This window comes from Ostrea edulis, chromosome 5 (assembly GCF_947568905.1).
Source record: "Ostrea edulis chromosome 5, xbOstEdul1.1, whole genome shotgun sequence".
Lineage (NCBI taxonomy): Eukaryota > Metazoa > Mollusca > Bivalvia > Ostreida > Ostreidae > Ostrea > Ostrea edulis.
The window spans coordinates 63,836,268-63,858,791 of NC_079168.1; the positions used below are offsets into that span (position 1 = coordinate 63,836,268).

Below are 22,524 nucleotides of genomic sequence, written 5' to 3' on the forward strand. Positions count from 1 at the left end.
TCCCTGCAATGACATATGTTCCAACAAATCTACACATGTTAGTCCATGTATATTCGATTATTTATCTAGATATGATTACATACCATGCCAGGTGACTTCTGCCGTCTCAGCGAGATCCTCCCCAAACACAACCCAGGCGTGTCCTCAGAGAGAGCGAGATGGACGTCCCTTGTATCTCAGGATCTGAAAAGCTGCAACAACGCCAAAGGCTACACCGAAACAGTCCAACTTGTTACCTGAAACAGAGCAACATTGCTGAATGTTACCATCAAAGAATATAAATTTCTAGGAATTTGTTACATGAAATAGAATAGCATTCTTTAATATTACATGAACTACCTGTCAAATATTTTTTTTCATTTGCTTATTTTTTCTTCTATGTTACTGACTAATGATTAGGTAAACAGAAGAACTTGTTACAGGTTCATTAATTTGATTTTAAATTATGTGGCCGCAGTATCATGCAAACTGAATAGCTGTACCATAAACTGAAGATTTTATAACATGGCACTATATCGCTCAAGTCAAATTTTTAAGACTAGGAAGCTTACATTAAGTTCTGCAGCTTCGAAACAACCAGATACGTGTTTCATTTTCACTGCTTCAGTCAAGTCCTAATTACAACACACACAAATATCATTACTTCCTATTAAATTGTTTTATTATGCACACTAAATTATTAGATACCCCATTTTTAGTACTTAGGCAACACGTTCTACATGTGTATTACATATACAATAGAACCTGGTAAACATTGATCAATTGTAAAGGGGCCCATTGTTCCCACAACAAATTTGCATTTGCACAATAAAAATATGCCAAATTGAACACTGCGTGGACACATCCAGGATGACCAAATACGCCAGTTTTGAGATCAGAGCTTTTCTGTGTAGAAAGTGCATTTAGTGGAACTTTAAATGCTCAAGTGGGACAGATGATGAAAAGTATTAAAACTGCTACTATTAAAATATGTAAACGTGGGAAATACAGAGTTCTTGAAAAGTGTCGGTAATGTCGGATTATCCGATAAAAGTAGTAAATGTCCGACAAAAATTACTTAATTGTCGGTCCTGATGGCCGATAAAAGATCGGGATCGAAGTCCATTTTTTACCGGGAAAAATGGCGGCCATGTGGCCCATAAATTTTCAAACTGATGCTAAATCTGGCAAGACATTGAAACGTAAACGTGAGGAATCTGTTGTGAGAACTACGAGGAGAAAAGAAACCGGGAATCTGGGAGACAATGACTTTTGTTTGATGCGGTTTTACCTATTACTAGGTGACACCATCTGCTCAAAGTCGCGAGACCAACTACACCCGGGCCAAAGTGAGAGAGAGTAATTTAAACGATTACAGAGGAAGATGAGAAAGAAGTTGAGAGGAATAGACAGGATAGAGAGAAAAGTGAAGGGTGAGAGAGAAGTGGGGTGAGAGAGAAGTGGAGGATGGGACAGAAGTGGAGGATGAGAGAGAAATGGAGCAAAAAAGTGTCTCAGTGAATTGAAGAAGATTCAGAGTGTGAGGAAGATGCGAAAGGGTATGAAAGGAGAATTTATGAATGTATAGCTGAGATGGAGATTGAATACAATAACACATGTAGTTGATTATAAATAAAATTTATAAAAACCTCAAAAGCAATGCATTTTTTTCTGGACTGATAAAATTTTGTTTGGGCTGACACTATTTCTAACAGTATCGGACCAAATGTCTGACACTTCAAAAGAAATTTCAAGAACTCTGGAAATACAAAATACTATCAAAAGAAATATTTTTCTAAAGTGGAAATATAAAAACAATGTCATATTTTCAAGTAAGATCCTGGATATGATATATACAAGCAACAAAATAATGTGATATAAAAAGAATTCCATACATTTTATTACTCCCTGAATACTTATCATTTACTTAGTTTATGTGCCACCAATTTCGGTTGATGAAACTGCCTACTTATGAAGTGATGAATATTTGTCCTACTCCAGCATGTAAATTGTAAACATATAATTTCACGCCTTACTATGTATGAGAGTTCTCCAATGGGAAACAAGAGGTACTGTGAGCAATGCTCACTAAGAATACCCCCCGCTTACCCCAATCTCCCAAAGGGTGTTGGTAATAGGTAAAACTTCAGTATTATGATCCAAAAGGTATCTAGGAACACAGCATCTCCATGCGATGAAAAAAGCCATTAAAGAATTTAAATGGAAACCATATTGCTACTTCGATGTCCAGTGCGCATGACCTTTGTACCCCAAAATCAATAGGGAACATCTTCATCCCATGGGTAGTCCATATGTATGATATGGTGACTGTAGGTGGAAAGGATAACGCTTTAGAGCCCGGAAACCATATTGCTACTTCGATGTCCAGTGTGCTTGACCTTTGACCCCAAAATCGATAGGGAACATCTTCATCCCATGGGTAGTCCATATATATGATATGGTGACGGTAGGTGGAAAGGATAATGCTTTAGAGCCCGGAAACCATTGTGTCTACAGACGGACGGACAACCCGATTCCAGTATACCCCCCCCACAACTTGTTGCGGGGGGTATAATAACTCCAACGAAACGGCATATTCTTTGAGCATCTGACTGGTAAAGTAAAAGTCCTAGGTTTAATTACCTATAGAATCCAGTCCTGTTATTTGACAGATGTATGCACTCTGAAAGTGTTCTCTAGCTTTAAAAATCAAATCGTTATAAAGTTTTAGAAATTAGAATTAAAATTCAAACTGCCCGATATATTTCTAATGTAAGGCCAAAAAAATAAAATAAAACGTGTTTCCAGTAACCCAACCGACCCTACTTTTACCCGCCGACTCAAGTACTTTTTATTTCATATCCAAATTGCAAACTGTAATTGGTTTCACTAATACAGTTTTTCACAAAGCACAGTCGAAAAGACACTTGTACCAAACACAATTGAAAAAGTGTCTATCAAAGCGCTCAAATGGCAGACAATGATCCGTTATATGTCTATGTATTTAATTTCACGGAAATTATCAGTCTACTGAATAAATATTAAATAAAAAAATGTTATCACCAACCTACCTACCCTATTTTTTTTTGGGGGGGGGGGCACATTTAACAAAACACTCACTCTTTTTTGGCCTGTAAATGTTTTTATCTTGCTCTACAAACACCTATTATAATTTACTTTTTTTTTTTCAAAGCGATTTAATTCATATGTATTATCAAATGATATTACTTGCACTAGTGTCAATAAAAGAGTTCTCCATTATCTAAAAACTAAATAAATGCCTCCTTGAAGTTAAATTATTTATCAAATTTATTGTTTTAATAGGAATAGTAACTTAAGAAGTCAAGCCTGTCATTGCGTTTTCTACAAAAAGATAGGTCTAATCAAATTCAATAATGAATACTTAGTTCGAAAGCAGGAGTAAGAAAAATCAATAGTCAACACATCTGCTTGTAATATGATAATTAGTCATACATCGATTATCATTAAGCGTCATCAAATGACGCGCTCTCGTAATGGCTACACCGATTAACCCACATTTGACTCGAGTTTGTGGAAAACTAATCGTATGACAACTCTAAATGAGAATAAAAACTCAAAATTCATATAACTGAGTTGCTAAAAATCATTTCAATTTGTGTTTCATATTCGTATTTCAATACTTTTACCCGTTAAAAAGCTGTACAACGATTGTAAATGCGCCTTGTCCTTGTAAAAACTTCGTGTAAGGGAACCCCATATGACGTCTGAAACGTGTTTTACAAGCTCTCTTGTAGCATGGGGACCTGGGAACTTTGTCAAATCGACAGATCGTTTGATATGTGTCTCAAACTTGGAATAAAGGGCTTCGATTGTATGTAGTTCGACAACCGGGAATATCGGCTCCAGATTCGAGGAATTGTCCACTTCAGTTGGTACTGCCCGATTGACAGTCAAAATATTTTCGATGACTCCAAGAATGATTGACAGCAGTGATAAATTAGGCTCCTCGCCACATGTCAATTGATCCCGAAACAATTTTACAACATCTTGAACATTTTGAAGTGGGAAAAATTGTTTTTCCCTATCGCGGAATCCCGCCATCTTTAATGCTAAATTTTTACTCTCTAAAGGTAATTTCCATGTTTTGATTTGTATTTTGTAGATAACATTACTTAACTACCAGAAAAATAGTTTCCTTAAGAAACTTCTTTTTTATTTAAAGATAATTTAAAAACGTATCCTTTGAAATTAAAAATTTTGTTCCATTGCTTTTGGTTTCTAGATTACAAAACCAAGAAAACATGGCGGACACTCAGCTGGCACAAGGTGTAAACGGGAACGTTGCTGACGGCGGACAAGCCAATGGGGCGGCACAGGTAAAACATCTTAGATCTAATCATGTTTAAAAAATAAATACGATATTTCATGTCAATTACAAACTAACAAAGTATGTTGTGATGATATATTCATTTTACATAGTCATGAATCAAATGAGACAAAGACACGTTGCATTGATGGAATCTTATCAGTCCAGGCACAGAGGCTTGCTCCGGGCTTGTACAACAAATTAAGTATGCGAAGAAATAACAACAGTCTATCTAAACTGTAAAGTTGTTGATTTTTTTCAAACAGATTTCCCCCCAAGCCAGGAGCAGGCCTTTGTGTATTCTCTTTGGTTTAGGGAAGTGGACAGGCATAGTCTACATCCACTGATCATTGCTCTTCGCAAACCTTCACATTTTGATTCTGAAAAACGTGTAAATACCTGAATGGTTATCTAATTAGACAGGGCAGTTCGGTCCAGCCATGAATCATTCTTAGTTAATTCATCACACGAATTGTTTGAATATGTTTCATAATGTTATTGCACATGTTTTACTTTGTGTCTTTTAGCAAGAACAAGCAAGACCCGGGGTATGGTCAACACTGAAATCCTTGGCGGTGCGAATGCTTATCATTTACATGATCAGCAGTTTCTTCAGGAGAGGAACAACACCACCAGCCAATTCAACAGATGAAAAAGGAGGGAAAACCCCTTATGCTCAAAATATCTATTCTAAAGGCATGCATATGGTAATAAGAGGCTTCTCTAAAGAAGAAATTCCAGTTTATGCCAGAGTTTATATTTAAGAGAACTGACTTTATATAATTCATTCTGATCAAACTATGCACAAGTTGTTCAAAGAATATCATCAGAGGGCTTGAATGCTTAAAGCCCTATAGTTTTCACTTTGTCTGTCTGTCTGCCCACAATATTTATGAGCATTGTTTCTTTAACAGAATGCATGAGACTGTTATGAACTTTTTGCACAGTAGATTCCACTATGATGGGAAGATGTACATATCTATTTTTGATGGTTTTCTGATTTGTCATTCTGGACTTTGATTATCAAAATAATAGTAATTTCTTGCACATTTTGTTATAATGTCTATGATCAACAGCACTGCATGATGGGACACTTGTTGATTGGTCAGTTTTAAGTCTTTAGACATTGAAGTCATGCTGACAAAATTATGTATGGATATTGTTTATTTTGTTAGGTTTAAAAAAACAAATTAACTTTGTTTCTGGTAACATCTACAAAATTAGGGTCAATATTTAAAAAAAAAAAAAAAAAAAATTCTGAACTTCCTTAAACTATGATCATCTTGTGAACACTTCCCATGTTCTTCCTCAAAGAACTTTGACAGTGCTCCAAGCATTCAGTCCTAATGTGTATATACTTCTTCTGTAGAACATAATGTAATCATGATTATTCAATCAGTCCTAATGAATATTCACTTCTCATTCTGTAGAGCATGACCTAATCATGATTTTTCAATCAGCCCTAATGTGTATACACTTCTCATTCTGTAGAACATAATCTCATCATATATACATTTCTCCTTCTGTAGGACATGTATATCTTCCTGTCGGAACAAGAGGAGTTTACTGATTTTGACAATAAAGAGGCACTATTCTGGGTACAGAAAGGTCTGGAGTATGGGGACTGGATCAGTGGACCTAATGGTGATGGTTCCTATGTCATGGAGAGCAAAGTCCATACACCACAAGTGAGTTAGACAGAAAACATTAGTTTTTTTTTTTAATGAACCACTGATAAGTCATAGACTGTTATTTCTGATATACTGTGGTTTTAAAGAGGTATACTACATCATCATAATAGCTGATTTCCTCTTAAAGCATGAAAATATGAATATCGGCAATACAGTCAAAACTGCCATAGCGACCCACTGTATTAATCGACTCACTGTCGTATGTGACCATAAAAAGTTCCCCCCAAGACGTTACTCTATATATTGTACCTGTATTAAACGACCACCTGTCTGACGCGACCAACGACCATGATTTTTACAACCTTTTCGTGTATTTTCACGAAATTTTACCTCTATTTAACGACTGTACATTTTTCGATTACAACGTGATTACTACTTTCGATTTCAGTTGAGCCGACTATTCTGGGAACTATCGCCCCTAACACTTTCGTTTTCAAACGCACGACTATTCTGGGAATTATCGCCCCTAACACTTTCGTTTTGATATGCACAGTTTGGCGATGATCTTGTTTAGTCGGCCCTCTGAATAAATTATTATACCTAAGTCGTCAACATGCAGTGTCGTGTGTGGTTAATTAATAAAACCCGAGTTGATGTTTATTTAACAAAATCAAGGATCAGGGAATCAAGGCTGGTGTATTTGAAGGTGTGAATTTCGACAAACTTTAAGAAGTGCCGGGTAGGCTAGATCGGAAATGAAAATCTACCACTTGTTATACCATTATGATATACCATTATGTTCAACAGAGTAAAAATTTGCCCCATTGTGATATAAATCAGGTAAATATTGTGCTTAGGACTGAAATTTTAAACGGAGTATTCGAAGTTTTTCCTGCATGAGATACTAGAGGTTTCCAGAATAATGACCGGAATTAGCGGCTCACTTCGACATGTCCCGAGTATTTGACACGTCCGAGTTCAAGAAAATTGCCTGCATTAGTTCTAAGCTTAAAAGATTTGCTGTGCATGTACAATTGATATTGTGATTTATTTAATGTTTCTCAAATTGAATAACATTTTTCCAGCATGTATTGTACAAAAGGAGATGCAACACTTCACCATCTGCTTTCTTACCACAAGCATTGCATTTTTTAGTCACACTGTACAAGTAGGCTATACATAAATACTCTTTACAACAAAGTGTTTTTAAGTTTTAGAAAATCTACATGCAGTTCATAAATAATTTTTAAATCTCATGTAGATGTGTAATATGAAATGCATGCAAAGTTTATCATTCTTAAATAGATTAAAAATGTAATTTTTGATGAATAGAAAATTATGATACAACACATCATATTCTAGATTTTTAACAACAGTGTATTATTAATTTTATTTTGCAGCTATTAAAACCGTACTTGATATTCTTAAAGGGAACGTAGGGTCAAAAATCAAATTTTGATATGTGAAAACTGGTACCATGCAGACAACAAAATCTAGCATAGAAAAAATAATTGCTGCTGATAACAAGATTTAATCTGTCATTTACACTGAAAACTGAGCTGAATGGGAGAATCTCTTATCATGGCGGCTGATGACGTGTATGTGGCAATTCATTACAACTGCTGTGCCTAGCACTAAATGGGTTACAGAGTATCTATAATCTAAATGTCGGAGTTCAAGCGAAATTTTGCACTGTGGTCAAAGGAAAAGGAATACATGTATTTACCTTTTAGCATCCCTGATCTCCCACCAAAACTATGAACATTGTGCAATAATTGGATACATAAATGGAAATGAATCTTTTGTTTTTGAACGGCATTTTGAGAAAGAGTCTTTTAAAGAGGATATCAGGGTAAGTACCAGTTATATTTGCTTTTTACTCAGTAAATACTAATAATTCTTAATGTGTATAACCAGAGTTTATTTACAACAAACTTTTACTTATATAATAATTTTCTAATTTAATCTATCCTTATCCAGTGAACATTTTGTACAGGCTAAATATGAAGGGATGGGTAAACACTGCTTTTTAAATATTCAAAGTTAAATTAATATCTATTTAAGTTAAGATATTGGGATACACACCAAAACCTATTAAAAAGAAGATGCAGTAATTAAAATATTTGATGGCAGCAAGCCTAAGAAATAAGAGAAAATAGCTCAAAAAGATGAGGAAAAGCAGGATACATGTAATACTTTCAAAAATCACAAGTAAACAAATGAAGTATAGTATATATGAAGTATAGTATATATGAAGTAAGTATATATAATTAATTAGTCATTATTTTTCAGCTAATCCATTTTCTTTTGGAAACCAATGAAAACTCATATGCAGAACCTATTGACCAACCTGGACTATCAGCATCTAAGGAAACAGGTAATTTGATGCACTTCTCTATTAAATGATTAACAAAGTTTTACAACCAAGGTCATTTTAATTCCCCCTGTGCAGTTAATCTTTCAAGTCTTGACATTTACGTGGCAATTACTGCAGGGGTGTAGTGATAATCAACTGATTTGTGCTGTATACAGATTCACATTGTAAGATTCTCTTGTAAACAGATGTACTAATAAATCAGAAAGAGAGAAAACTACTATGAAAAATAAACTCTTTGTTGTGTGAAATACATGTACATGCACTTTCATGAAAATTTATTACTAAAGTTATAAATTAATGGTTTGATTTCATTTTTATATTTTCAGCTCAATGAAGACATGAATAGTGACAAAAATATCCCACTCTCAATCCATATTGAAGAATAAATCAACTTTGTGCAACATACACAGATAGAATTGCCCAGTCATTGTCCATCATATGTGCTAAGGAATGTTCAAGTGAAGAATGAAGAAGTGAAGATCATGAACAATCCTGTATAAAGAATACAAAATTAAAAGTTTAAGAATTAAGAGTGTCGTTTTCATCAATTTATCCCAATGCACTAGTGTTTTCATTTGAATCTGCTAATAATTCCTCTTCATTATAATCAGGCTCATATTGATATCCTTTGCAGTCAGACATGATCAGATGCTTTCACTGAGAGGCAATTGCCCGGTATACGCCATAAACAGATGGGATTGTGGGAAATATCTTAAAGAGCGATAACTTTATCTTACAAAATGGCAGCCTCCAGCAGATGATGTGTAGCTATATTTAATAGCCGATTTCTACACAACAGATTACAATCAAATGGAAATAACCAGTGGACTTAATTACTAAATATTTAGTATTTGAAATGTGAAAATATTTTTTTATACCCTACGTTCCCTTTAATGATAAATTCCAAATACATGTAGTCATTTTCTCCATTATACAAATTATTTACGACATTTTATCCATTAACTGCGGAAAATAGGCAACCTGTATTAAGAGACCACCTGTCATGTGACCTTTTTTCCATTCTCCGTTGGACGGTCTCTTAATACAGGTTTGACTGTATTTGTATTCAGTTTTCAAGCTGGGTTGTTTAGTTAGCTAACGTGTCGACAAATCGTCAAGTCCAACAGTTTTAAATATTTTTCCAGATTGCTTTGTACTGAAACTGTATTTTTTAAACTAAATAAAAATAAATCTGAAAGTATTCAATTTCAAAATAGTATTGTACATATCCTCCACTTTTCATTCATATAAAATTTCTCTGGCATATTATTCCTCCTTAATGTATTAAATGTTGAATTTTGTGGAGATTTTTTTAACATAACTCTTGTTTGTGTATCAACAGAGTGTGATAAACAATGGGTCAGTCTATCTTCATTGTTACTTTGTGAAAGAGGGTAAATCTCCTAACCCTAAGGATAAGGGGAAGTACTCGAGGAAATTTACAGTGTCCAGGTCAAAACGTAAGTATTACACACCAACAATCATACTTTAAACTATTTTGGTATCATATACATTTTAAAAAAACATGCTGATATTGCGAATTGCTGAGGACAAACAATTATGATTCATTGTAAAAGTAATTTGTTTTATTATATGATTGAATAATTCCTGGCTCTCTATTGGCTGAGATCCAACAATGTAGAAATCATACTACGTTATGTTTACCTGCACGTGACCTTCCAGGTGAACATAAGGCATTATTTTTTCCACATAGGACCAAAAATAGAGCTTCCAGGTGAACATAAGGAATTATTTTTTCCACATAGGACCAAAAATAGGTAGTTGAAACTTACAATTAAAGCAAAGAACAATCTTGAAGGGTTTTTTAATCATTTAATCATATAATAAAACAATTATTGCTGTTTTTGAGGTCAATACGATGATTTAGCCACCTTCGAAGTACAATATTCACCTCACCCTTCGGTCTCGGTGAATATTGTACTGCTCAGGTGTATAAATCATCGTATTGACCTCAAAAACAGCAATAATTGTATAATATGCAATAAGTTCATAAGATGTTTAGAATTATAGGAAATGACAATCACTTCACTGTAAACATGAATTCATTATAAACATGTTCACTGTTATTCGTGTTTTTACTATATATAGTATGATTTTTAACACAAAGAGGAGGATTGAATATCTGTTAATATGCACAGTATTTAAATAAAATACATATATATATTGGTGATGAAGAAGTATATTGTACATTTATTAGTATGTAGGTAAGGAAGAAAATCAACAGATTTGTGTATTGCCTATTAATAGTGATTTTGTTTTGTACATCTAGGTCTCAATAGATATAAGAAAAGAAGATACCAAAAAACAGCGAATTTATTGACGGGGGAAACAGAAGTGCACCCGGATCTCATTCAGGTCAGACATGATATGACTGTCGCATGTTTTATTGACTGGGGAAACGGAGGATAAAAAATAATGCAATGATACTAAACTGTGCTTTGGATTTTTAGACTGAAAATAGAAGTTCTTTTGAGATTCTGAACTACTGGCATCCAAACCTGACTATTAATCTGATGGATGATCATTCTCCCTGGATGAAAAGTCATGTACCACAACCTCTTGATGAGTGTGAGTTTCTGTTGTACAGTTGTACTTCATTTCACCTTATATACATAAAGCTGTTGTTCATTTTGCCTTATATGTGATAACATTCTCACTCCATGACTTGACTTTGAATAGATTTGGAGTTTCTACCAGGCACTGACAAATACCAGCCAATACTGTACTTCAATGATTACTGGAACCTGAACACTGACTATATGCCAATCAATCAGACAACACCGTAAGTGAATATCATTGTTAATTGGTTTTAAGCCACTCTCAAGAGCCAAAAAAAAAAAGATTTGAAGTTACTCACAAACACAACTTACCAATGCCCACATAGATGATTTAATTTTGTATCAAATTATTTTTTTATTATCAATAAATGTATTCATTTTATTAATTAATGCAACAGTTAAGGCATCGTAAATTTTTTTTATTTATGTTTATTACCTAATCGACTTTGATAGATTACTGACTTTGTAAATATCACCAAAAAATTACATCAATGAAAAATGTGAGTGCACAAAAATTTACGACATCAGTGAAAAATGTGAAGAGCACAAAAATATACAACATCAAAGGGTGTCCGGGTAGCACTCTTGCTTCTCACTGCTGCGACCCAAGTTCGATCCCCGTAATCGGCAGTGGTTGTATGTGAGAGGGTATGGCGGTCGCCCGCTCGGACACGTGAGTTTCCTCCAGGTACTCCGGTTTCCTCCCACATAAATGACCCCCTAGCGCAAACATCCGTGCATCAAAAGGACCCCATTGGACATAAGCTTTCGAGCTTTCATGGGTTATCCTTGACATGTATGTTTGTATGTGTGTGTATATATATATATATATATATATATATATGCCGAATAAATATTTATTTTTTATTTTTTTATGAAAAATGTGAGTGCACAAAAATATATGACATCAATGAAAAATGTGAAGTGGTGCAAAAGATATGAACTCTTTGAACTAAAAAACAAATGATGTGTGTGTTGAAATGATATCAAGATAAGGAGAATAATTGTTTACTTGTGTGACTAACTGTATCACTTTTTCGATCCTGAAGCACTATATTGAACATAAATGCTAATGCTATGAACACTCATGTGCTACAAACAAACTTTTCAAAAATGATGAAATGAAAATTTGTTTTTGTAAGTAAAATGAATACAATTTACCGTTTGGGATGTAATTTATCTCCATGTTTTTCCAATGAAATCCAAAACAGTGGGGACTATGGAGTTATATAGGGAGGGGTAATATATTTCAACCTTTGAATGTTATAGAAAATTTACAACTTTTTTTTTTTGGTATCGAATATCCTTCAACATATACACAACCTGATGCTGGTAATGCTAACTTATGATCACATATATGCAAGGTTTTTCAGGCATTTTTGAAATTTGACAAAAGAATGCATGTTTTAAAACAAAGGATGTTAAAATCCTTCATTTCAGACATCAAATGACAAGCATTAGAGGGAAATTGATTGTAATGTCATGGCTTTGTTACACAAAAGTTGAATTGTAATAAAACATGTTCATGAGCCAGATGAGGCCCATACCATACATGTATATAGATGTTAAACGTTTTATATTTCAGTGTGTTGAACCTGACTATAACTTACAGTCCAATCTCCCTGTTTAAGTGGCAGATGTATGCTGCCCAGGGCATGAGAAATAAATGGTATGGAATGTTAGGATCAGACTTCATGGAGGAATCAGATGAAGATCAGGACAGCCTCAAGGTAGAAATAGTCAATTTATGGGATAAATCTTATAAAATTTTCATTTTTCTGTGACTTTGAATAAGAATTATTTAAAACATTTGTTTTTAATGAATGACCTTTAATCGAGCAGCTTTTCTTAGATAAATCTTCTTTCTATTTGCAGACCACAGTGTTGGAGACTAATCCATACCTTCTGGCTTTGACTGTCATTATATCCATTGTTCACAGTGTCTTTGAATTCTTGGCATTCAAAAACGGTAATCTCCTACCTTGATTTTAGTCCAAGCAAGACCCGATGAAAGTTGAATTTGGGCGTAAAACAAAAAAATGGATTATGTTTTGATTGCGGCAAAAATTGTGAACTTAAGACATGATTTCTCTTAACATTCGGGTAATATCGTTGGAGCACACTTGCTTCTCGCTGCTGTTATCTGGGATTGATCCTTGTTAGTAGCAGCTGTTGTATGTGAGGGGGTATGGTGGTTGTTATTGGTAGCTGTTGTATGTGAGGGGGTATGGTGGTTGTTATTGGCAGCTGTTGTATGTGAGGGGGTATGGTGGTTGTTATTGGCAGCTGTTGTATGTGAGGGGGTATGGTGGTTGTTATTGGCAGCTGTTGTATGTGAGGGGGTATGGTGGTTGTTATTGGCAGCTGTTGTATGTGAGGGGGTATGGTGGTTGTTTTTGGCAGCTGTTGTATGTGAGGGGGTATGGTGGTTGTTATTGGTAGCTGTTGTATGTGAGGGGGTATGGTGGTTGTTATTGGTAGTTGTTATTGGCAGCTGTTGTATGTGAGGGGGTATGGTGGTTGTTATTGGCAGCTGTTGTATGTGAGGGGGTATGGTGGTTGTTATTGGCAGCTGTTGTATGTGAGGGGGTATGGTGGTTGTTATTGGCAGCTGTTGTATGTGAGGGGGTATGGTGGTGGTTTTTGGCAGCTGTTGTATGTGAGGGGGTATGGTGGTTGTTATTGGCAGCTGTTGTATGTGAGGGGGTATGGTGGTTATTATTGGCAGCTGTTGTATGTGAGGGGGTATGGTGGTTGTTATTGGCAGCTGTTGTATGTGAGGGGGTATGGTGGTTGTTATTGGTAGCTGTTGTATGTGAGGGGGTATGGTGGTTGTTATTGGCAGCTGTTGTATGTGAGGGGGTATGGTGGTTGTTATTGGCAGCTGTTGTATGTGAGGGGGTATGGTGGTTGTTATTGGCAGCTGTTGTATGTGAGGGGGTATGGTGGTTGTTATTGGCAGCTGTTGTATGTGAGGGAGTATGGTGGTTATTATTGGCAGCTGTTGTATGTGAGGGGGTGTGGTGGTTGTTATTGGTAGCTGTTGTATGTGAGGGGGTATGGTGGTTGTTATTGGCAGCTGTTGTATGTGAGGGGGTATGGTGGTTGTTATTGGTAGCTGTTGTATGTGAGGGGGTATGGTGGTTGTTATTGGCAGCTGTTGTATGTGAGGGGGTGTGGTGGTTGTTTTTGGCAGCTGTTGTATGTGAGGGGGTATGGTGGTTGTTATTGGTAGCTGTTGTATGTGAGGGGGTATGGTGGTTGTTATTGGTAGTTGTTATTGGCAGCTGTTGTATGTGAGGGGGTGTGGTGCTTGTTATTGGTAGCTGTTGTATGTGAGGGGGTATGGTGGTTGTTATTGGTAGTTGTTGTATGTGAGGGGGTATGGTGGTTGTTATTGGTAGTTGTTATTGGCAGCTGTTGTATGTGAGGGGGTATGGTGGTTGTTATTGGCAGCTGTTGTATGTGAGGGGGTATGGTGGTTGTTATTGGTAGCTGTTGTATGTGAGGGGGTATGGTGGTTGTTATTGGCAGCTGTTGTATGTGAGGGGGTATGGTGGTTGTTATTGGCAGCTGTTGTATGTGAGGGGGTATGGTGGTTGTTATTGGCAGCTGTTGTATGTGAGGGAGTATGGTGGTTATTATTGGCAGCTGTTGTATGTGAGGGGGTATGGTGGTTGTTATTGGCAGCTGTTGTATGTGAGGGGGTATGGTGGTTGTTATTGGCAGCTGTTGTATGTGAGGGGGTATGGTGGTTGTTATTGGCAGCTGTTGTATGTGAGGGAGTATGGTGATTATTATTGGCAGCTGTTGTATGTGAGGGGGTATGGTGGTTGTTATTGGTAGCTGTTGTATGTGAGGGGGTATGGTGGTTATTATTGGCAGCTGTTGTATGTGAGGGGGTATGGTGGTTGTTATTGGCAGCTGTTGTATGTGAGGGGGTGTGGTGGTTGTTATTGGCAGCTGTTGTATGTGAGGGGGTATGGTGGTTGTTATTGGCAGCTGTTGTATGTAAGGGGGTATGGTGGTTGTTATTGGTAGCTGTTGTATGTGAGGGGGTATGGTGGTTGTTATTGGTAGTTGTTATTGGCAGCTGTTGTATGTGAGGGGGTATGGTGGTTGTTATTGGCAGCTGTTGTATGTGAGGGGGTATGGTGGTTGTTATTGGCAGCTGTTGTATGTGAGGGGGTATGGTGGTTGTTATTGGCAGCTGTTGTATGTGAGGGAGTATGGTGATTATTATTGGCAGCTGTTGTATGTGAGGGGGTATGGTGGTTGTTATTGGCAGCTGTTGTATGTGAGGGGGTATGGTGGTTGTTATTGGCAGCTGTTGTATGTGAGGGGGTATGGTGGTTGTTATTGGCAGCTGTTGTATGTGAGGGAGTATGGTGATTATTATTGGCAGCTGTTGTATGTGAGGGGGTATGGTGGTTGTTATTGGCAGCTGTTGTATGTGAGGGGGTATGGTGGTTGTTATTGGCAGCTGTTGTATGTGAGAGGGTATGGTGGTTGTCTGTTTGGATGCATGGGCTTCCTCCCGCTCTAGTGACCCTCTTACACACTTAAAAATCCAGATAAAGGATCCCAATGAAAATAAGCTTTCATGGGTCATCCAAGCATTTACCATATAACCTGAATAAAGAAATATATTTTGATGCAAACATGCTAATTTTATCCAGGCAAAATTGTCTAGGTCACTTGCACCTTGTTGAGTGTGGAAGTTGTTTTACAGTTTGAGTCATTGATTTTCAGACATACAGTTTTGGAAGAATCGTAAATCCTTAGAGGGTTTGTCCGTGCGGTCTGTGTTCTTCAATGTCTTCCAGTCCTTTATTGTCGTCCTGTACGTGTTGGATAATGAAACCAACTTCATGGTCAAAGTCAGCGTCTCTGTTGGTTTGGTCATTGAAATGTGGAAAATTACCAAAGTTGTTACATTTAAGGTAGGGTACATTTCTTCTGGGTAGTGTGTTATACCATCACATACATGTACATAGAAACTGGCTTATTTTGTGCATGGCCTGAACCACCAGTAAGAGTAGTAAATGAAGAAGATTAAATTGTGCAAAGATGAAAATGTCTCCACAGTTTTGTCTAAACATATTTTTGACAGCATGCACTATCAAGAAATGACTGTTTCAGATTGACAGAGAAAACCTATGGTTTGGAGTTATTCCACGTGTGACTTATGAAGACAAATCTACATATACGGAGTCCAACACCAAAAGATATGATACGGTAAGAAAATGTTTTATTACCCCAATATATATGTATGAAGCTGAGCATGTATTCACCGTTTGTTATGGTTTTATGTATTCAATGTTTGACCTGATTTACATGTGTTCAATGTTTGACCTGGTTTACATGTATTCAATGTTTGACCTGGTTTACATGTATTCAATGTTTGACTTGATTTACATGTATTCAATGTTTGACCTGGTTTACATGTATCAATGTTTGACCTGATTTACATGTATTCAATGTTTGACCTGGTTTACATGTATTCAATGTTTGACCTGGTGTACATGTATTCAATGTTTGACCTGGTGTACATGTATTCAATGTTTGACCTGGTTTACATGTATTCAATGTTTGACCTGATTTACGTGTATTCAATGTTTGACCTGGTTTACGTGTATTCAATGTTTGACCTGGTTTACGTGTATTCAATGTTTGACCTGGTTTACATGTATTCAATGTTTGACCTGGTTTGTATTCAATGTTTGACCTGGTTTACATGTATTCAATGTTTGACCTGGTTTGTATTCAATGTTTGAACTGATTTACATGTATTCAATGTTTGACATTACAGATGGCATTTAAGTACCTCTCCTGGTTGCTTTTCCCCCTGCTGGTTGGATATGCTATATACTCTCTGTTGTATCTGGAACATAAGGGCTGGTATTCATGGGTGCTTAGTATGATTTATGGATTTTTATTGACGTTTGGTATGTGGCTGTGATTTATGTATATTTTGGAAATTGTGGTTCAAGTTCAAAGAAATTCACATACATTGAAAGTATATGTGAAAGAAAGAAATTTGTTATCAGTAAATACACAGACAGTTTAAGATGAAGATATGGCGAGATCTTTACCAAGATGTCTGAATCTGTGTGCAGTTCTATATTATGATGTCAACTTTTACAGGTTTCATTATGATGACACCCCAGCTGTTTATCAATTACAAGATGAAGTCTGTTGCTCATCTTCCCTGGAGGATGATGACTTACAAAGCACTCAACACTTTTATAGATGATATATTTGCATTTGTCATTAAGATGCCTACGCTGTACCGGATCGGCTGTTTTAGAGATGGTAAGGAGATAGTGTGCTTGTGTGAGAAAAATTGCTCAGTAAGACAAGATGATATGAAATGCATCAAGTATCTTTCTACATTGAATGTAAGATACACTGATACATGTATATGAATTGCTGAAAAAATTCATTTGCCAGGTACTGTATATAAATACTCTATTACAACACACTTGATTTTACATAACAGAACAGAAATGATTTCCTGACGAGATTGAGTCGTAAGGTAGCTCATTACACCAACATTTTGTACAATGGCTTGTTTAAACGTTTTCAGATTTTATATGTTTTTTCTTCTAAATAATTAGAATGTCTACCTGAGACTTTTAAGCATGGTTTATTAGATATGCATATCATGCACCAAATCACAGTGAAATCTGGACTCTAGAATGTCTTATTTGTAAACAAAACACCATTTTTATCATTCCAGGAAAAAAAAAACCCACCAAAAAATCATTTAAAATAATTGAGAGATTGTATTACTTTTTTGATGGTGCTTCATTCAAAGTGATTAAACAAGCCTTTTAACAGAATTTGTGTAATGAGACACTTTAATGCTTATGTTTTAAAATGAGTCACTTACAGAGGTTCACATCGGACATTTGGAGTAATGTCAATTTTTGGGAAGTGTATTTTTAATTTTGTGTTGAAGGAGAATTAGGAAACTGAAAAGAAGAATAGGGGTCACAATGCTTGTTATTGAGCTACAGTGTTCTAAACATGACCTTTTTGCACTTGAAATTTGTTCAATTAAACTTGATTTGTCTGTTGGTGTTAACACAATATAAGCAACAGAAATCAATCATTACATAAAATAGATACATATCTATGTCTTCTAACAATACAGATAAAAAAAAAAGTTTAATACAGGTAATGGAAATAAATAATGACCTTTTTGCACTTAATATACTGAAAAATTCATGATATCAAATTTGAGAATTTAAAAAGATATATTTGGAGCAATGTCAATTTCTAAAATTTCACATGATTTTCAAGGTCTTGTCTTAAAATTTAAAATAAAACTTTAAAAAGTGAGGGTTGGAGACCAAATTTTTAAATTATTGGCAAAAATATTTGAATTTGTATACAAAATTTTGAGTAAATTAATTTAAACTTTTTTAGCTCACCTGAGCTGAAAGCTCAAGTGAGCTTTTCTGATCACCCGTATTCCGGCGTCCGTCTGTCCGTCCGTCTGTAAACTTTTCACATTTTCAACTTCTTCTCAACAACCACTGGGCCAATTTCAACCAAAGTTGGCACAAAACATCCTAAGGTAAAGGGAATTCTAAATTGTTAAAATAAAGGGCCAGGCCACCTTCCAAGGGGAGATAATCAAGAAAAGGTAAAAATAGGGTTGGGTCATTAAAAAATCTTCTTCTCAAGAACCACTGGGCCAGAAAAGATGAAATTTATATAAAAGCTTCCTTATATAATGCAGATTCTAAATTGTTAAAATCATGACCCCCGGGGGTCGGATGGGGCCACAATAGGGGATCAAAGTTTTACATACAAATATATAGGGAAAATCTTTAAAAATCTTCTTCTCAAGAACCACTGAGCCAGAAAAGCTGATATTTATATGAAAGCTTCCTTATATAATGCAGATTCTAAATTGTTAAAATCATGGCCCCTGGGGGTCGGATGGGGCCACAATAGGGGGTCAAAGTTTTACATACAAATATATAGGGAAAATCTTTAAAAATCTTCTTCTCAAGAACCACTGAGCCAGAAAAGCTGAGATTTATATGAAAGCTTCCTTATAAAATGCAGATTTAAATTGTTAAAATCCTGGCCCCCGGGGGTCGGATGGGGCCACAATAGGGGATCAAAGTTTTACATACAAATATATAGGGAAAATCTTTAAAAATCTTCTTCTCAAGAACCGCTGAGCCAGAAAAGCTGAGATTTATATGAAAGCTTCCTTATATAATGCAGATTCTAAATTGTTAAAATCATGGCCCCCGGGGGTCGGATGGGGCCACAATAGGGGGTCAAAGTTTTACATACAAATATATAGGGAAAATCTTTAAAAATCTTCTTCTCAAGAACCACTGAGCCAGAAAAGCTGAGATTTATATGAAAGCTTCCTTATATAATGCAGATTCTAAATTGTTAAAATCATGGCCCCTGGGGGTCGGATGGGGCCACAATAGGGGGTCAAAGTTTTACATACAAATATATAGGGAAAATCTTTAAAAATCTTCTTCTCAAGAACCACTGAGCCAGAAAAGCTGAGATTTATATGAAAGCTTTCTTATATAATGCAGATTCTAAATTGTTAGAATCATAGCCCCCGGGGGTCGGATGGGGCCACAATAGGGGGTCAAAGTTTTACATACAAATATATAGGAAAAATCTTTTAAAATCTTGTTCTCAAGAACCACTGAGCCAGAATAGCTGAGATTTATATGAAAGCTTTCTTATATAATGCAGATTCTAAATTGTTAAAATCATGGCCCCCGGGGGTCGGATGGGGCCACAATAGGGGATCAAAGTTTTACATACAAATATATAGGGGAAATCTTAAAAATCTTCTTCTCAAGAACCACTGAGCCAGAAAAGCTGAGATTTATATGAAAGCTTCCTTGTATAATGCAAATTCTAAATTGTTAAAATCATGGCCCTCGGGGGTCGGATGGGGCCACAATAGGGGATCAAAATTTTACATACAAATATATAGGGAAAATCTTTAAAAATCTTCTTCTCAAGAACCACTGAGTCAGAATAGCTGAGATTTATGTGAAAGCTTCCTTATATAATGCAGATTCTAAATTGTTAAAATCATGGCCCCCGGGGGTTGGATGGGGCCACAATAGGGGGTCAAAGTTTTTTTTTTTTTTTTTTTTTTTTTCTTTTTTTTTTTTTGATATAGTGCAGATTCAAGTTCGTTAAAATCATGGACCCCGGGGATTGAATGGGGCCTCAAGGGGGTCATCAAAGTTTTACATACAAATTTATAGGAAACATCTTTTAAAATCTTCTTCTCAAGAACCACTGAGCCAGAAAAGCTGAAATTTATATGAAAACTTCCTGATATAGTGCAGATTATAAATTGCTAAGATCATGCCCCCCCCCCCCCCCCCCCCCGCCCCGGGGGTCGGATGGGGCCACAATAGGGGGTCAAAGTTTTACATACAAATATATAGGAAAAATCTTTAAAAATCTTCTTCCCAGAACCACTAAGCCAGAAAAGCTGAGATTTATATGAAAGCTTTCTGATATAGTGCAGATTCAGGTTTGTTGAAATTATGCCCCCCTGGGGTAGGATGGGGTCACAATAGGGGATCAAAGTTTTACATACAAATATATAGGGAAAATCTTTAAAAGTTTTCTTCTCAAGAACCATTGGGCCAAAGAAGTTCATATTTACATGAAAGCTTTCTGACATAGTGTAGATTCAAGTTTGCAAAAACCATGGCCTCCAGGGGTAGGTTTGGGGCCATAATAGGGACTACGGTTTTACATGCAAATACATGTAGATATGGAAAATCTACTGATATGGACCAAGGTGACTCAGGTGAGCGATGTGGCCCATGGGCCTCTTGTTTTAGAATTGGTGTTGTATTTCGAAAAAATATCACCCAAATAGATAAGTTACATTTGATTTAGTTCCAAGTCACAACTACTTGTATTATAAATTATAGAACCGAAATACAGGTATAGGAGTATACAAATAGAAGATATATTATATGAACCAGAAACTGTACTATCACGCAGATTTAGAACTTTTTGATCGGTCAATCCTTCCGCCACAAAATATAGTCCCTGAAAAACCCTTTGAAAATTGAATCGACACATTTTTTATCAACTCGATAAGGTTCAGTAATAGATGTGTAATATGTTTGCACCAATGGGATCAGTATTGAACCAGTTTAATACTTAGTTGTTGCATCCTGTGCAGTTGTGCTCAAAAGCTCAGGAGATAACTTCCTTAATTTGGATTTTCTTTTTTCTAGATGTGGTATTTTTCATCTTCCTTTACCAGCGATGGATTTATCCAATTGACCCAACTCGGCTGAATGAGTTTGGTACTAGTCAAGAAATGTTTGAGCAGAATGGCAAAGCTGTTGTGGACCAATCAGAAACAGAGTCACCACAAGCCATCATGGATCAGTCAAAACCTGAAGAAGACTCGGATATACCAACAGAAAAATCTGCTGAGGACAAAAAGAAAGACTGATGGTCAATAATCGATGTTGTATTTGTGATACTGAGTGATCTCATTAGTATACACAGGTATATATTAATGAATGTGGTACTTAGATCAAGTTCAAAGGGATCTGTGAATTTGTTGTTTGAGCTAATGTTGTGTTCATCTGATTGCTGCCATGTTGGATTACTCATAATCATGATATATGTGTCACCTACATGTACATCGATGTTGTGATGGGGTGTCACAGTGATGAACAAGGTTTGAATTCACTCCAATCCTCTGATATAAGATCAAACTTTAACTTTCTTCATGGTTATAAACTATTGGTTCTTTGGAACTCATTTACAACCTGCTTTCTATTTGAATTATAATGTTAACGATATTGTGTCCAATTTATCTGATATTTGATGTTTCAATAACAAAACAATTCTGTTTTAATATTCAGTATTTTTAACAATGACTTATTGCAAAGCGTTATATTAACTTGTACCACTTTGCCAAAATTTTGATTAATTTTACAGCATCTGCAAGGAGTGTTAGAAGTGTGCAATGACTGCGAAATGCAAAGTTGATTTTAGAAAAATAGGATTAATTTTTACAAGTTATATTGTGGTATGTTATTATCGTCAACATTTTTTCTCTTCAAGTGTTGCCATAACTTCTAAAGAAATCCTTCAAAACTTACAAAATCATGTGACTACAATCTTTCTTCACAGTGTGATGTTGCATTCATGTACACGTGTATTTATTTTTATTCATTTGCAGATTTTATACTTGCGTATATGCCTAATGTAATCAGTTATGTATTAGATAAAATATTTGGATTTTTATGTACATGAGTGGAGAGGTTATTTATGATAAAACTGAGGTGTTCAACAGTAAGAGTAGCCATGTGGTTTCAAAGCTCACTTCGCAATTAGGAGATCCGGGTTCAGCTATCTTTCTTAGTGCATCATCAAACATAAGGCGTGTAACAGAGGTAGTGACTCAACCTTCACCTTGCGCCTGGCTGTAGAAGATATATTGGAAATGACCTTAAAAATGAAAGTTACAAGTCATGGTATGCATAGTGATGATAAAGAACCGTCACTCCTACAGCCTTGAGTGCCTTGCATGGGTCAAAATTTGTGGAACTTAAAGCTGCT

The 22,524-nt window shown here is 35.9% G+C and overlaps 2 protein-coding genes across 2 annotated transcripts; one reads left to right on the forward strand and one right to left on the reverse strand.

Annotated features, from left to right (window-relative positions):
* Positions 1-144: 144 nt before the first annotated feature.
* On the reverse strand, positions 145-4,062 carry LOC130054982 (menin-like). Its single transcript, XM_056166122.1, has 2 exons — positions 3,648-4,062; positions 145-236 (listed from the first exon to the last, which is right to left on the reverse strand). The coding sequence occupies exons 1-2, from the start codon at positions 4,060-4,062 to the stop codon at positions 145-147; spliced, it is 507 nt and encodes a 168-aa protein (XP_056022097.1).
* Positions 3,952-22,209, forward strand: LOC130054661 (putative lipid scramblase CLPTM1). The gene is made up of 15 exons (XM_056165096.1): positions 3,952-4,091; positions 4,244-4,337; positions 4,855-5,034; positions 5,857-6,015; positions 9,678-9,795; positions 10,626-10,711; positions 10,807-10,924; positions 11,036-11,138; positions 12,500-12,644; positions 12,790-12,883; positions 15,667-15,857; positions 16,057-16,152; positions 16,727-16,862; positions 17,062-17,229; positions 21,183-22,209. The coding sequence occupies exons 2-15, from the start codon at positions 4,263-4,265 to the stop codon at positions 21,404-21,406; spliced, it is 1,893 nt and encodes a 630-aa protein (XP_056021071.1). The 5' UTR covers positions 3,952-4,091; positions 4,244-4,262; the 3' UTR covers positions 21,407-22,209.
* Positions 22,210-22,524: the final 315 nt, after the last annotated feature.

Coding starts and splice junctions, on each gene's coding strand:
- LOC130054982 (XM_056166122.1), bottom strand. CDS start 4,062: ATGGCGGGATTCCGCGATAGGGAAAAACAATTTTTCCCACTTCAAAAT. Junction 237..3,647: donor GTTGTACAGCTTTTTAACGG/GTAAAAGTATTG, acceptor GCTCTGTTTCAG/GTAACAAGTTGGACTGTTTC.
- LOC130054661 (XM_056165096.1), top strand. CDS start 4,263: ATGGCGGACACTCAGCTGGCACAAGGTGTAAACGGGAACGTTGCTGAC. Junction 4,338..4,854: donor AAGCCAATGGGGCGGCACAG/GTAAAACATCTT, acceptor TGTGTCTTTTAG/CAAGAACAAGCAAGACCCGG. Junction 6,016..9,677: donor GCAAAGTCCATACACCACAA/GTGAGTTAGACA, acceptor GTGTATCAACAG/AGTGTGATAAACAATGGGTC.